The sequence below is a fragment of the Argiope bruennichi genome, chromosome X2, assembly GCF_947563725.1.
Source record: "Argiope bruennichi chromosome X2, qqArgBrue1.1, whole genome shotgun sequence".
Lineage (NCBI taxonomy): Eukaryota > Metazoa > Arthropoda > Arachnida > Araneae > Araneidae > Argiope > Argiope bruennichi.
The window spans coordinates 13,856,551-13,872,252 of NC_079163.1; the positions used below are offsets into that span (position 1 = coordinate 13,856,551).

The following is a 15,702-nucleotide window of genomic DNA, read 5'->3' on the forward strand; positions in this document are numbered from 1 at the left end:
TCTCAGTGTAAAATAAATTATATATATAAACTTTTATCATTGCATTGGATTCAAAAATAATATTTTTATGGAAAATCCAGTGGTCAAATCAAAAATCGTCAAAGCACGAGACGCAGACAAAAATATTCTCAATATGGCACTTAGTCTACAAGACTTCTTTATTGAAATGCTCAATAATACTCAAGATAAAAGAGGAACCATGCGGTATCTGCAATAGCTCTGACTGCGAATCATAATTTTCTTATCTTCAGAGTTGGACTTTCAGGTTTGGAACAAACACAAATGCTTAAATTTTAGCATTTTTCTCAACAAATTACCCATGTTTCATTATAAGAGATATTGTTAAAGGTGTTTAGAATAAATGCAGAATAGAGAGCTGAAAAGTATCTCAAAATTCAGACGAAATTACAATAAAATTTTGTAAATTACTGAATTGTTCCGTGCTACAGACACGAAAATGCAAGAAAATCTGAATATTGTATGAAACAGCTTTAAGTGCATGTATTCATTAACCAATTTCTTAATATAATATTCCGTTAACATGTTGAGATTTTTTACAGTATCGATATTATTTTTTCCTTTTGCTTTATCAAAGAAGCAGTTACCAAACGTTTGAATGTTCCTCTAATTTGTTGAATATATTTAGAAAATGTGCTTATATGTTGGGAGTCTACAATATATCGAAAGCGCAAACAGTGTCAAACTGCAATTAATAAGAGAATATAAAAATTGGTATATGATTGATAGCCGTGTATGCGGCAATAAAAAAGGATAATTCTCAAAACAAAATTATTGATTTTGGAAAAGAATTAATGCCAAATATTAAAAGTAAGAGTAGCAATAGCGACAAATATTTCAGAGACAGAAGATAACAATTTATTTCTCGGGCTCTTTTTAATTTTATCCATGATTCCCATATTTCAATTTAATTTGACTAAAGATTTCTTCTTTCTCTACTTTAAGCAGCAAAAACGCATAAGTGCTTTTACATTAAACTAAGTATCCCAATCGGCTTATTTCATTATTCATTTTATACTTAGAAATCGATAATTTATGATTTTACGAATCTCCCTTAGAAATATTTAAAAATATTCATATGATTTCAAAGACTCGATTAAACATAAAAATCTTTATTTTGTTCACTTTAAAAATTAATTTTCTGGGAATTTAAAAATATTAGAGGAAAATAATTGGATTTTAGAAAGAAATAATCACGCCCTTTATAATCGTACAAAATGATCCCACTTCATGTTAATTATTGCAGTATATGCAGTAATTAAAAGATAAAGCATAAAGGTGCCAGGTAGTTTTTGATCGCTTTTCGAATAATTGGAATAACATAATAAAATTTACTTTACATATAACGCCTAATTTTCTATAATTTTGAATATGTAATTAATATTTAAATTTGCTAGTGTACTTACTATATTTTGAGCTTTTATACAATTTAATATAACTATTTGAAGTTTCAAGTTAAAAAATTCATTTGCAAATAATTTAACTAATATGCAATTTTTATTCAGTTTATACCTTATGTTTTATCCAATATATAACAGAGTTATACAAACATACAGAATAAAATGTATTGATTAGGAAGTCTGAGACCCTAATCATGTCATGTTTGTGTTAATACACATGTCAAATTATTCAGGTCTAGCTCTTTAGAATAACATTATTTCTCTTTTAAAATGATTATTGCTACTTTCGAAATAATTTATTCAAATTGCGTATTCAACAGCTCCACTTCTAAGCATACATTGGTCCCTTGGCCTTTTTAATTTGGATGAAGGACTGGAATGAACCTTTTTCATAGTATATGAAGAAAATGACTTGTTTCTAAGTAAACAAAGAAAAGCATGCAAATTAATACCTCTGCCTAGAAAGAAGTATAATGCTTTTCTCTGTTTCTTATAATTACCGACTTTTCAGCAGTAAATTTCATGCTAAAACCTTTGTGATTATTTAAGTCCACGCCCTTGTATAATCCGCAATAAAAAATTATAAGTGAATTTTAGATACTCTTCTTCTAATTCAAGAAATTCCTTAATTGCTGTTCTTGTAAATTATCAGGTCGAAGACTTATTAAGATAAGTCTTCGACCTGATATTCCCATAATTTTCTAGACTTTTATTGAAATTTGTAAAGATTGCTTTAGAATATTTGTTAATAAGGTATAATTTTTAAAGATATTAATTTTCGCAACTGATATCAAAATTATTGATTTAATAACATTTAATTGACAGTTATCGAGATGAAAATCTTTAATACTTTATCTGCATCAGACTAAATTTTTAGTTTACAATGAATATTTTTTATTACTATCAATATCATTCCATTTATATTTTATCTCGAAACACGGGATTGAAATTTAATATACAAATGCAACCCTTCCATTTGATAAGCATAGTCATCTTAGAAATTGTTCAATTATACTGCATCAACTACCGCTGCAAAACTCCAACCATTATATCGTTATTTAACTTCGGAAAAATAATAATCTCATGGGACGATGCCTGGACTATAAGGTACTTTTTTCATTTACTTTCACACTTTGAGATATATGTAATATAAAGTTCAACAATTACTATTTGTATAGTTTCAGAGTGAAGACTAATGAAAAAAAAAGAACCTATTTATTATATTGCCCTGACTACAAGCCTACATTGAAACCGGTTCGTTTACTAAAAATTTTCGGAATTACAAACACACAATTCTTTTAAAGCAGCGTATATATTTCTGTACAAAAAGATTGGCTTCAGAAAATCTGTGACTCTCTTTATATTAATATAAATAAGAAGAGTATCCTTTCAAAGTATATTCAGGCTATAATTTGAAAGAATTCGAAGAAGAAAAGTATCGTTCCGACCATTTTGTACGAATTGATAGTTTTAAAACTTAAGTTAAAGAAAAAAAGAAAAAAAAAAACATTATCATTAATTTGGCAAACGAATTATTGCTTGCGAAAAATTGGTCTAGATTGGCATTTTAAAATTTGAAATGAGCATATCTCACACATATACATAAATAAACATACATATCTCCCTCTCTCTCTCTCTCTCTCTCTCTCTTTATATATATATATATAAATTTATATTTTATATTAAAAAAACAATGTTTCAATGAGAATTTCGAAATTTTATTATTTATGACACTTAATGAATACTTTCTTTCAATATGTATAACATACATAGGCCAGTTGGGATAATTGAGAACTAATTTTACAGACATTTTCATATCGAATATAAAATATTATAAATCTTTATTCCCTATACTTGAATATTATGACATTTAAGATTTAGAAACACATAAAAATTATTAGCAATTTGTTCCTTAATTTATTAGTAGAAAGTAAAGCGTCCAATCCATTTACGAATAAACTACAGGAGTTACTATATCAAATGCCATTGAAATAAGTGAGATACCATGATTTATTTGAAACCCAAACGTCTTCAAGAATTAATCTTTATTTGATATTTACCTTTCATGAAAAAAATAATAAATAAACACCTCCTTCTGGTTCACCTATAGATTAGGTTAGGTTAGGTTATATGGGCTTATTGGAGTAACAAATTTCACAGACAAGATCTTTGATTATAGCTTTTATATGACTCTCAGAAACCGCAAACTGATTATTCAGAAAAACAAGAATAAAAATGTTTATTTAGACAAGTAGGTATTCAAAAAATTGCAACATCAATCAATCAACATCTCATCAATTCTTCAGACCTCTATATAACTGACCATAATTCTGACACTTCCAGCGTTATTAATCAAAATATATACATATTTGAAATAAAAAAAAATACTGACGGGATGGAACTCTAAATTTAATACTTCCTATTATATAATATATTATTCGAAATATAGGAAATACATAGGTTTTTATTACATTCAAAGCCAATTACAAATCTCTCTGCCATTAAAGTTGTCAGGGAAGATTGTTTACACTAAAGAGTTCGTCAGAAGAAAAACAAAATATTTAAAATAAAGTCACTCATAAGGTTGTATCCTACAAAAAAAAAGAAGTATATAAGTAGTAACTTACCTTGCATATAACCGGTGTAGAAAAAGTACAAAAGAGCTTACGAATGCACTGGATTTATTTTTCTCGGAAACAGCTGGAACTACATAGGTTTTTATTACATTCAAAGCCTATTCCAAACCTCTCTGCCATTAAAATTGTCAGGGAAGATTGTTTATACTAAAGAGTTCCCTAGAAGAAAAACAAAATATTTAAAATAAAGTCACTCATAAGGTTGTATCCTACAAAAAAAGAAGTATATAAGTAGTAACTTACCTTGCATATAACCTGTGTAGAAAAAGTACAAAAGAGCTTACGAATGCACTGGATTTATTTTTCTCGGAAACAGTTGGAACTACATAGGTTTTTATTACATTCAAAGCCTATTCCAAACCTCTCTGCCATTAAAATTGTCAGGGAAGATTGTTTACACTAAAGAGTTCGCCAGAAGAAAAACAAAATATTTAAAATAAAGTCACTCATAAGGTTGTATCCTACAAAAAAAGAAGTATATAAGTAGTAACTTACCTTGCATATAACCGGTGTAGAAAAAGTACAAAAGAGCTTACGAATGCACTGGATTTATTTTTCTCGGAAACAGTTGGAACTACATAGGTTTTTATTACATTCAAAGCCTATTCCAAACCTCTCTGCCATTAAAATTGTCAGGGAAGATTGTTTACACTAAAGAGTTCGCCAGAAGAAAAACAAAATATTTAAAATAAAGTCACTCATAAGGTTGTATCCTACAAAAATTGAAATATATAACTAGTAACTTACCTTGCATATAACCGGTGTATAAAAAGTACAAAGAGCTTACGAATGCACTGGATTTATTTTTCTCGGAAACAGTTGGAACTAAATTAAATAAACTTTTTCTGATAACAATGCAAAAAGCAAAACTGCTTTTCAAACTCTGTTTGAATGCCTTAACGAAGCACATGCTTTCCTGATTGCTACACCCTCATCAGTGCGCCTTATAACGACACTTCCCAATTACTTTTAATTCCCAATTACTTCACCTGACCTACACATATGCTGTGTTTATTATCTGCTTTAAAACTCAACATCCTTATTTGCCAATGGGTTAAAAAGTTTTAGTTGTTGTTTTCGCGATCTATTTATTTTTTATGCATGTGAATTCTAATTGACTGATTTTAAATAAACAAATGAAATAAAATAAATTCAGGATAACTCGTAAAGACTAATCACTGACTTCATTTATAAATATCAATTTAAAATAAAACACCCCATGAAATAAATGTAAAAAAATTATTCTGTAGTTTTCCACAGACAATTAGAATAATCTCGATATGCAAGTACAGATTACCAATACTCGAAAAAAAAAACAAGTATGATACAAAATTGTATTTCAATATTACGCGAGAAATTAATAATATTTTTTCAGTCAAAATGTATCCTAAAAATAAATGAATACATTTTATAGCATTTGAGATATTATGAAATCATTTTGAAATCAAAATAAATATGAAAAACTAGTAAATTCTATTTTTGTCAAAAAAAAAATTTAAAAAACAGTTATTTTCACCTTTCTTTTTATTCCGTATTTGAATTTTCACCAGAAGTTAATTTAAAATCAACATACTTATATTTTAAATAAGGAGATCTGAAACCAAAATTCATTCTGTCTTTAAATTCTAATCCAAAACATTTTTGCAAATGCGTTGAAAATTCAATATTTGTAACTCTAAAGAGATGAGAATCGGAAAAAATTTCTTAATAAGAGGAAGAATATATCTAAAAAGATTTTAGAAATGCTGTATTAACATAAAAGACAAAGTTAAGGATAATCTTAATGATTCATGTGCGCTCTATATTTTCTGCAATCCATTGTCACGATAATAGTGATTAAATCTACCTTACAGTGCAGCCTAGTGGAAAAGCAATGAATAATGTAAGTATTGTACGATCTGAATGTTCTAACTCTGGTAGATCTCCAAGCAATTTATCATGAAGGCTTGTCAACCGCATACTAGGACCAATTCATTTTTATGGGTGCGGTTCTTGGCTGAAGACTGTCTTGAATCTTCGTGCGAATCTTTCATGATATTGATCACAGTTCTAGAAAACTTTCCAACTCCAACTGTTTCATATGTGTAATGCTGAATTACGGATATCGAGTTAAAGAAAAAGCTACTATTGTGTTCCAGAAAAAGCAGCTATTGTTCTATTGTTTAAATCTGGTACCTTTACGTGTTTTGAACAATACGTGTAAAAATTCCATGGCTAGTGTCCAACGTCCATACCAATAAGCAAAGGTTAAAAGAATCCACCCTAAAGCTTGATTTGATTATGACATTTCGTATTTTTAAAGATTTCTCCCTCTTTTGTATCCCTAGATATGTATTTGACGACCTGTCCTACAACTTAAACCTTCAGAATTATACATGTCTTTTCTATTTTATTTTCACATAGATTATTTCTATGGTACTTATTTCTTCTTTTTTTCTTCTTTTTTCTCAAGAAAGGAAAAAAAAGAGTGCTAGGAAACTCTTCTATATTTTTTTTTCACAATTAGTTATTTAAGAAACATCTATGGGCAAACTTTCTCTCATTGAACTTTAAGAAACTTTCAGTAATTATTTTCCCAAGATTTTTCTAATAATAAAGAATTTTAAGTGACAACAATTTAATATGCTTTTATTAGCTTTCTGATTTATAATAATTATAGGAAAATATGAAATAAAAAGATTACAATTTAAATATTTTGATATGCACAAAACTATTTTTATATACTATTGAAAGTCTATTATATTTTACTACTAAGTCTACAATATACTTTTAAGTCTACAATTCTAACATATCACGCAATCATTTGTTAAATAACGTCTAACAGACGATTGATAATTAAACGTTGTAAATGAAAGTTACATGACCGCTAACTATAAAACAGATTTCGTTTATATTTAGATTTTTGTAAGGACTCTAAAAAATAACAATTGTTATTGTAACACTTATATAGTGAATAATTTAAATAATATAGTTAATATTATTATTACAATATATTAATATTTTATTTTAAAAATATAATATATTAATATTATATTTTTAAACTTCCGAACAAAATAAAACTTAATTAAAATAAGGTTTCATATGAATAACTCATTAAATGTATCATAAATATTATATACAGTAGTCGCCAAAATTGTGGACACTTTTGAGATTTTTTAGGTTTTCTAATTTTGCATGCTCATAGAAAATTTAATTTTTCACAAAATGCAAACTCGTACACGTCATTTTAAAGAGAATTTTACGCTGATTTCAATACAAAAAGTAAAATTCAAATATTTGCAAAACAAAAAAGTTGAGTGGCAATAATTTTCGAGATACATTAGATGCTGATGACGTAGTGAGTTGTCAGTACTTAATAGGGTAGCCTTTATTTTTTTATTACAGCTTACATTGATGTTTCATTCAGATGACGAGAGTTTTAAGTTCCTTCTTCGTTATTGAATGATGCCAGAAAACAATTATAGTCTCAATTAATTCTCTTTTATTTGATGAACGCTTCATGTATGCAAGAGTTTTCAAATGGTGCCATAAGTTCTCAATTGTTTTGAGGTCAGTACTGTTCCCTGCCAGTAATCACAAATAAATGCTCTTTGTACAAAACCACTCTTTCGATATTTTTGCTGTGTGGCAAGTAATTGAATTCTGCTGAAAAGTAAATGAGGCGCGTTGTTGGGAAAGAGATCACTGATGGAAGGTGTAAGTTTGGGCTTTAGAATTGTGTAATGTAATTTCTATTTCTTGCATTTAATGTCCCATAAATAACATGAAAGAGATCAATACAGTCTGCTGACATTCACGACCAAATAATAACACTAACTGAGTTCTTCATAGGTGCCTGAATGCAGTCAGGATGTAGTTCTTCGCTTATTCTATGTGTTACATATTTTCGCCATCAAAACAGAATAACAATATATTTTCTCACTCCGTATAACTTGTGACCACTGATCATCTGTCTATTTAATGCATTCCTTTGCCCACTGTAATCTTTTTATAGCTGCTGTAAATTGATATAAGGATATTTTCATTGAGTTCTACCTCTTAGTCCAACATCTAATAATCTTCTCCTGAATTTTCTTGACATAAATGCCAGCATCATTCAATTGACTTCTGATGACATTCTTCTATCTTGAAGACATAGTTTCGTTACTCTTCTGTCATCAACAAATGTGCTGCACCTTTTTTCAGCCATTTCCTGCTTTGTTTTTTATTGAATTTATCTCCTGATATCGTAAACAAAACTTTCGGACTCCGGATATAGTCACTGAACCGCTCACCTGTCTTGCAATTTCAGCATAAAAAAGACCACATTCGTGTAACACAATAATCTTAGTTCTCTTTCTAATCCCAATCTATTCTTTTATTTGATGTCATTGCTTCTTGACTAAATATTAGAAATATTTTCAAAAATTCCAAATATATATTAAAAGTTTTAACAACATTTTTAACTTGCAATTTGATTACATAAAAAACAATCTTCCTTCTACAGAAAAAAGCGCAATAATGACTTTTTCCAACTTTAAACATGATGTCAGCTTCTGCTAGCAGTTAGTAACATTTGAGTGGTTCCCAGAACAAGAACAGTGATTTGTCAGGAAAGTTAGACATTACAGTCACCTTCATCACTGTCTTTGTTATTCAGATTAAAGTAAGAATAACTTTTTTTGTATTGAAAATATTTGAATTTTTCTTTTTGTAGTGAAATTCACATCCAATTATCTTTAAAATCATATGTAAGAATTCACATTTTGTGAAATGTAACATTTTCTATAAGCATGCAAAGTTAGAAAACATAACGATTTTCAAAAGTGTCCACAATTTTGGATACCACTGTATATATATATATATATATGCCTGAGGGTGACCCTTGAAAAAGTCTTCAGGCCGGATTCTTTTTTAATATTTTTTAATAATTTTTTTGGTTTAATTTTTATTTGGTTTTTGTTTTTCCTATTAACTTGATTCTAATACTTTTGTGTATATATATATATATATATATATATATATATATATATATATATATATATATATATATATATATACATCACTGAAAAAGCCGAAATTCTTTCGATGTTAAAAATTCACATACATAAAACATTAGTAACAAAAGAAAAGAAGAAAAATCAGTGTTCAAATAAAATAAAACACGCGCGCGCGCACACACACACACATAAAAAAAAAAAAAAAAAAAAAAAAAATCGGGAATATTTTGGAATTTCTATGAATGCATAAGCGGATGTGAAAAATCTATCATTTTTTTATTTTCATACTAGCCGCCTTTGGCGAGCAGCCGGTTCACCAATCTTAATGTTCGTTTAAATTTTGGTTATTAAATATTTTACGCAATTCCATCTATAATAGATTCTTCATCAAAATATTTTAAAACTTCAAATTTTGAGAGTCATATAATTCACGCATAATATTACAAAGGCCTTCAGTCATAACGTAATATGTATCTCTCTAATTTTCTGTTACCTCTCGTAGAATTTATGCTTTAAATTAAAGTGGAAAGAATTAATCTGCAATTAATATAATAATATTTTTTTTTACTGAAAGAAAGCATTTTTTTATAACATGATTACTGATAACAGAGTCACTGAGCGTTTAAACTTTATGGGCACTAAAGAATATCTTTCTTAATTTATGTAATATCTCAAGAATTTGTCAACAAAATCATGAACAGATCGATTCATTTACAATATTTAATTTTAAATGCATCAAACATTAAAAAAATAAAATGAATCGTTTAAAATAATCGGTCGAAAACAGGTTTAAAAAAACTACTTAAAAAACGATGTACTTAAAACTATAAGCATATACAAAAAAGTATATATAACTAACATAAATACAATTTAATTACAAAAGCATGCAACTAACCTAAAAATTAATTTAAATCATTGAAAACAGGTTAAAAAAACTACTTAAAAAATGATGTACTTAAAACTGTAAGCATATACAAAAAATATATAACTAACATAAATACAATTTAATTACAAAAGCATGCAACTAATCTAAAAATAATTTAAATCATCTGTTGATAATGGTTGTCATGTCAACAATCAGAACACAATGCGCATGCGTGAATTTTCAACGCCAGTTACGATAACGCAAATGCGTGAATTTTTCTAAGCCAGTTGGGGTAACGCTATGCAGATTAGAAATTTTTAATTTCCTTTATTCTGTGTTATTTTAATTCAAAAGTACTTCAGAATGAATCTGGAAGATGGATTAATTAACAATGTTCAATTTTAAATGCATCAAACATTAAGAAAATAAACAAAATCGTTTGAAATAATCGGCCGAAAAATGTTAACCCTAGCCTCATTACTGTAGGGGAAAAAAATAACTGAAGCCTTGCTCATTTAGCGGTGGGGAAAATGGAAGATTTTTTTGGCTGGAAAGTTAGTTTTTAATTGATAATTAAAATATTAATTAAAAATTCAAAAAAGGGACCCCAGGTGCACAGTCTCGACCTCTAAGGTATACATGTACCAAATTTGGTAGCTGTAGGTCAAATGACCTGGCCTGTAGTGTGCCAACACACACACATTGAGCTTTATTTATAAGTATAGATTATCTATAAAATATATAAAAGTGGCATCTTTTATTTTATACCAGATATATTGAATACTATTTCCAGTAAATATATTTAGGTGTGTAATAAATCGCTTCTTGATGTGTAAAGATCGTATTTTGAATACTAGCTATATTCTTACAACCCTTTGCACTTGTGAAATTAAATTCCAGTTAATTATTTGAGTATCTACTCATGAATCATTTTAATTAAATAAAATTTACCATATAATTTCTCTTTCTTTTCTAGTTGGCTATACTATGAAAGATATAAGGTACTGGTGGCTGGAAGGTCCAAAATCAGTTGGCATGTCAAGCGATGTTGAATTACCGCAGTTTAAGGTCATCGGACACCGACAACGGTCAAAGGAAGTGCCACTCACCACAGGTAAGATACCACTGTTCTCAATTCTCAGGAGATTTCAGGAAGGTATGTTTTATATTGCTACTTGCAATTATAGAGTGAATATGACAAAATTTCATTACTACAAGTCTAATTAAGTCGAGACTAAATTTTTTCTGAAAATAAGGTAAGGAATTATTTTTCTTGTTTCTAAAATCCAAAGTCTTATTAATCTAGACGTCCTTATAATTTCTGCTAAACAAATTTCATAAGGTAAGTATCATATAATTTTGACTTAAAGGACATATTGTAGAAGTTCAAATAATGACAATAATCCTTAATAAATCATTTATTTTAACAAGAATTATGGTTAACAGAAATGAGAAAATAAGATATAGCTCCAGTTTTAAATAAGTTTTAATTTTTCAAAAAAAAAAAAAAAATGTTGCCAATTTTTTAATTGTAAATAAGACTCGAGGAGTGTTTTTCACTTAATTCAATACACGAATTTAAGCTCTAAATTAAAGGATATAAAATAAATACTTTTTTGTTTAAATATTTTTAAATTTAATGGTTTTAGAACATTTATTTTAAAAAGATTTTAGAAACTGTTCTAATTTAAAATGGATATTTAATTTCACTCTACTCCGAGAAATAAAATAATATGCCCTTACAATGAATTGTTTTTTTATAAACTAATCATTATTTGTTGACATAAAAGTAATTTTTGTATGAATTGTTGTTTATGAAATAAATCCTTATCAAGTAAAGATTTAAAACAATTAGACTATTTAATAAAAAGTCTGCTCAAGAGATTATTTATAGTTTTCAGGATAGATATTTATAAATTCTTTTCATTAAAAAAATATTGCAAGAAAATTTCTATGAAGTGGAGGACATGAGTATGCAAAAATAGCTTACAAACAAGGAACATTTTCTTAATACATGCGTAAGGATATTTCTGACTTTCAGATCGGACATTTTCAATTTCTTAATTTACAAATATTTGTTCAAATATAACTTATTCTGGTTATGTCGTATTTTATTTGAGAATAGGGTTGTTTTGTAGTAAATATAAAGCAAGGATTTGAGTGCTTTATCGTTATACATTAATTAATAAGTCTATTTAAATTTTAATAATTAAAAATTTATGAAAGATTAATACACATTTTATATTTTCAGTGATATAATTATTTTAATTGCATTTATTTATTTGTTCAGTGCTAACATAGCTGTAAAATATTTATACTTTCATTAGTTCATAATGGATTGGATGGACAATGAAACAATAGCATAAAGTTTTAATACGTAATAAAACAATGTGTTTTATTACGTTTGTAATACTTACATACGTTTTACGTATGTAAGTTTTATTACGTTTTAAATGTTTTGTAATTTAACAATGAGTCATACTCGTTTGATAAAAGATTTGAATATTTGAGAATACAAATATGAAATGCCTGAGCAAAATTTGCATATGAAAGATAATTTCTATTTAAAGTTTTAAAATTACGTAAAAAGACATTCTTATACAAAGTACTGAATATTAGATTTATCTTTACTTCTGAAGACTACATTTCTTTTTCAATTCTTAAAATCCATGCATTGTTTACGAGAGCACTATCTGTCAATGACTATTAAATAAGATGAATGACTGAATTAAAATCGGATTTTGTCGATAGCTTCAGAGGTTACAACACAATATTCCTTATTACAGAAATAGTTAGCTCTTGCTTCCCGATAGAAAAGTTTCCAAATTTACTCCTAACTTTATGATCGTAAAACGAGACATGTTAAATTAAAACGAGAAAATAAAGGCATGTAAAAGAGTGCTCTTGAAGCATAGTTTCTCACTGATGAAAAGCATTTCAAATCATTAATTAAATAACGAGGGACTCTTAAATGTCTAAATTGTAAGACAGAAAAGACAAGTTGCAAAGTAAAATGTCACATTCCACAAAGCTAAAGCTTCAGAAGGAAATGGAACATCTTAATTACCATTCGTTACATGAGTTATTTTCATTCACATTTATGACTGAAATTTCTGACATTTACCAGACGAGAAATGTCAACTACTTTTATCCTTTTCTTAAAGTTACAGAAATTTTATTTGTATCCGTGCTGTTTTGGAAATGACACTTACCAAAAAATTATAGAAAAGAAAAAATATAGAGAAAAGTTTTACAAATTTTATTAGAATAAGACGAGTTTAAGTCTTTCTTCAGAAATAATATATGCTCGTCTTCATTGAAATACCAGAAACATGTTCTGGCAGTCTCATGCATTTTAAAACACTTTCTGAATTTTAATTCTTAAGAAGAAATTTTTGGCAGCATTATAATCTAACAAATAAATTAGAGAACTTCAGATAGGGAAAAAATTGATTTTGAAAAAAAAACACACTCTTGTTGGCATTTAAATTAAAATACATTTTTATTCATTTTTAAAATATATTACTATTATTTTTCAAATACTAGTATTTTCCCTAAAATTATTTTTAAATTTACTAGAATATATTTTTTTTAAATGTGCTTGAATTTCACGATTTCCTACGTTTAATATTCAATTTAATTTTCTTACTGAAATGAAGAGACAGAAATAAGAAAATAAAAGACTTTTATTTTTTTTCATTGATGTAAAAAAGTTTAAAAATGAATAATAATTGAATGCACAGTTTAATGACATAATAAAGAAAAACATATATAGAAAATTAGTTTAAAATCTGCATTATAAAAGAATGTCTTGATATTGCTTGAAAAAAAATAACAAAAAAAACTCAACGAGCAGAAAAAATTTAATACGAACTTTAAAATCTTGAATGCAATTTCTTTTTCATCGCAAATAAAAATTTACATAATTTCTTAAATATTAAATATAATTAATTCCTGAATATTTACATTTTGGATTGCCCATGGTTGTTAATTCAAGGAGATTTTTAAAAATACTTCATATAAAGAAAAAGTGTTTTAGCAAAAAATAATTTTTTATAATATATAAACTAACATTCTTGAAATTACATAAATTTAATTTTTATTAAGTAATGATTGTATTATTTTTCCTTACTGTAAATAAAGTTGTTAAAAAGAAAACGCTTTTTAAAAATTATTTATATTCTTTTTGAAGTCATTTTGGGGCTTATTCTCGTTTTCTGCTCTGTCTAATTCCGCGGATAAGCGGAAACTTACTATATACAATTTGATATTTTAGCACAATGAGTAAAATACAAACAACAACAAAATGAAGCAAAAAATAAAAATAAAAAATATTTTGGAATCTCTATACCCTTACATATTTTTTAATTCTTTTGCATTTCTCTAAAAAAATAAAAATTATTAGTTATATATATGAATGAATTTTCATCTAAATTTAAATATCCCCTTGCATTGTAAAACTAAAGCATGGGAACTAAAGTATTACTTAAGTAACCATTACTATTTATTTTACTGTTGCCCATTGAATTGAAGCTTAAGGATTATTCTATTAATAGTAATTAATATTTCTAATAAAAATTGAGTATTCCTCAGAGAATGATCTTTTCTCACTGAAGATTATATATTGTCGTAGATAAATATAAAGTTTCTTTAACATTTTATTTTTCAGTTACAAAATTTAATAAAGAAATTAAAACTATTACTTTTTATTGATAATTAATTTTCCCACAAATAATGTAGATAAAATATTTTACATTATTACTACGCTCTGTTTAACATTTTTAAGGACACTGAACGCTTGGAATGAATATTTTATCTTAACATCAAGAATGGAAACACCATTTTGGTTTATGATAGTAAAAGTAAACTGAACTTCATGGCATGAAAAGTATTATAAAATTAAAATACTGAAATATTTAAGGAAGAGTTTAAAGTTTATCTTTCTGTTAAAGAATATCGGTAATCATTTTACCTTATTACTTTAAAATAACTTGTTAATGCTATTCAATTTTTTTTCATATAAATAGTCTATTAAAAATCTTGTTTCAGATTCTGGAATTCAGTTTAATGTGAAGTTGTCCATTTATTATTCTGTACACTTGGGTTTTATTTAACGAAATCTATAGAAAGAATAAATGACGTCATTCAGATAATTTTCAAATTTTGTATAATGTGCAGTTACTTATTATCAATACGATTAAGCAATCTACCTATATAAAATGTTTCCTAAAAGGACTTCCAATATTAAAGTTTCTATAAATAAGGTTGACAAATACTTGAAAGCATTTCGGCTTCTGTAGATGTTGAGAATAAAATGTTCCAGAATTTAAATTTTTATACGGCCCCCTAGCAAAAAACTAGCAGTAAGGAAATTGTTCTTATTACATCCATCCATCCATACGCAAATGAAGAATTACATTTCTATGAACAAAATTTGTAAAGATATGTTCCTTTCTAGATTTAGAAGGGCTTATTACAAATTTATATGGATACATTTATTTTAGAAATACAAATTTATTCATCATGTGTCAACATTTATTTAACAGAAATGTCACAAGCGAATGTTTGCCCCAATTGTGCATCATTTAATTATGAAGAAAATTTGCTAATCACATGTATTGATGTTTCATTTGATCTGACGGCAGTTGAGACTCCTATTTTATATAGCAGGAAAGAGAGACTTAAGAAAGTTAAGTTTTTAAGATATCTCCAAAAAGTATTGCATAGTAAAAAAATGGAATTCTTTATTCACTAATGGTATTAAGCTTTCTTAAGGAATGACATGTCTCAGTAAAAAGGAAAGT

General features: G+C 27.0%; 1 protein-coding gene across 1 annotated transcript in view; it reads left to right on the forward strand.

Annotated features, from left to right (window-relative positions):
• Positions 1–15,702, forward strand: part of LOC129960267 (gamma-aminobutyric acid receptor subunit beta-like) — a 397,888-nt gene that overhangs the window by 273,611 nt on the left and 108,575 nt on the right. Inside the window, exon 6 of the mRNA XM_056073555.1 lies at positions 10,875–11,012. Coding sequence (XP_055929530.1) covers positions 10,875–11,012 — 138 coding nt within the window. The remainder of the gene's footprint in view (positions 1–10,874; positions 11,013–15,702) is intronic.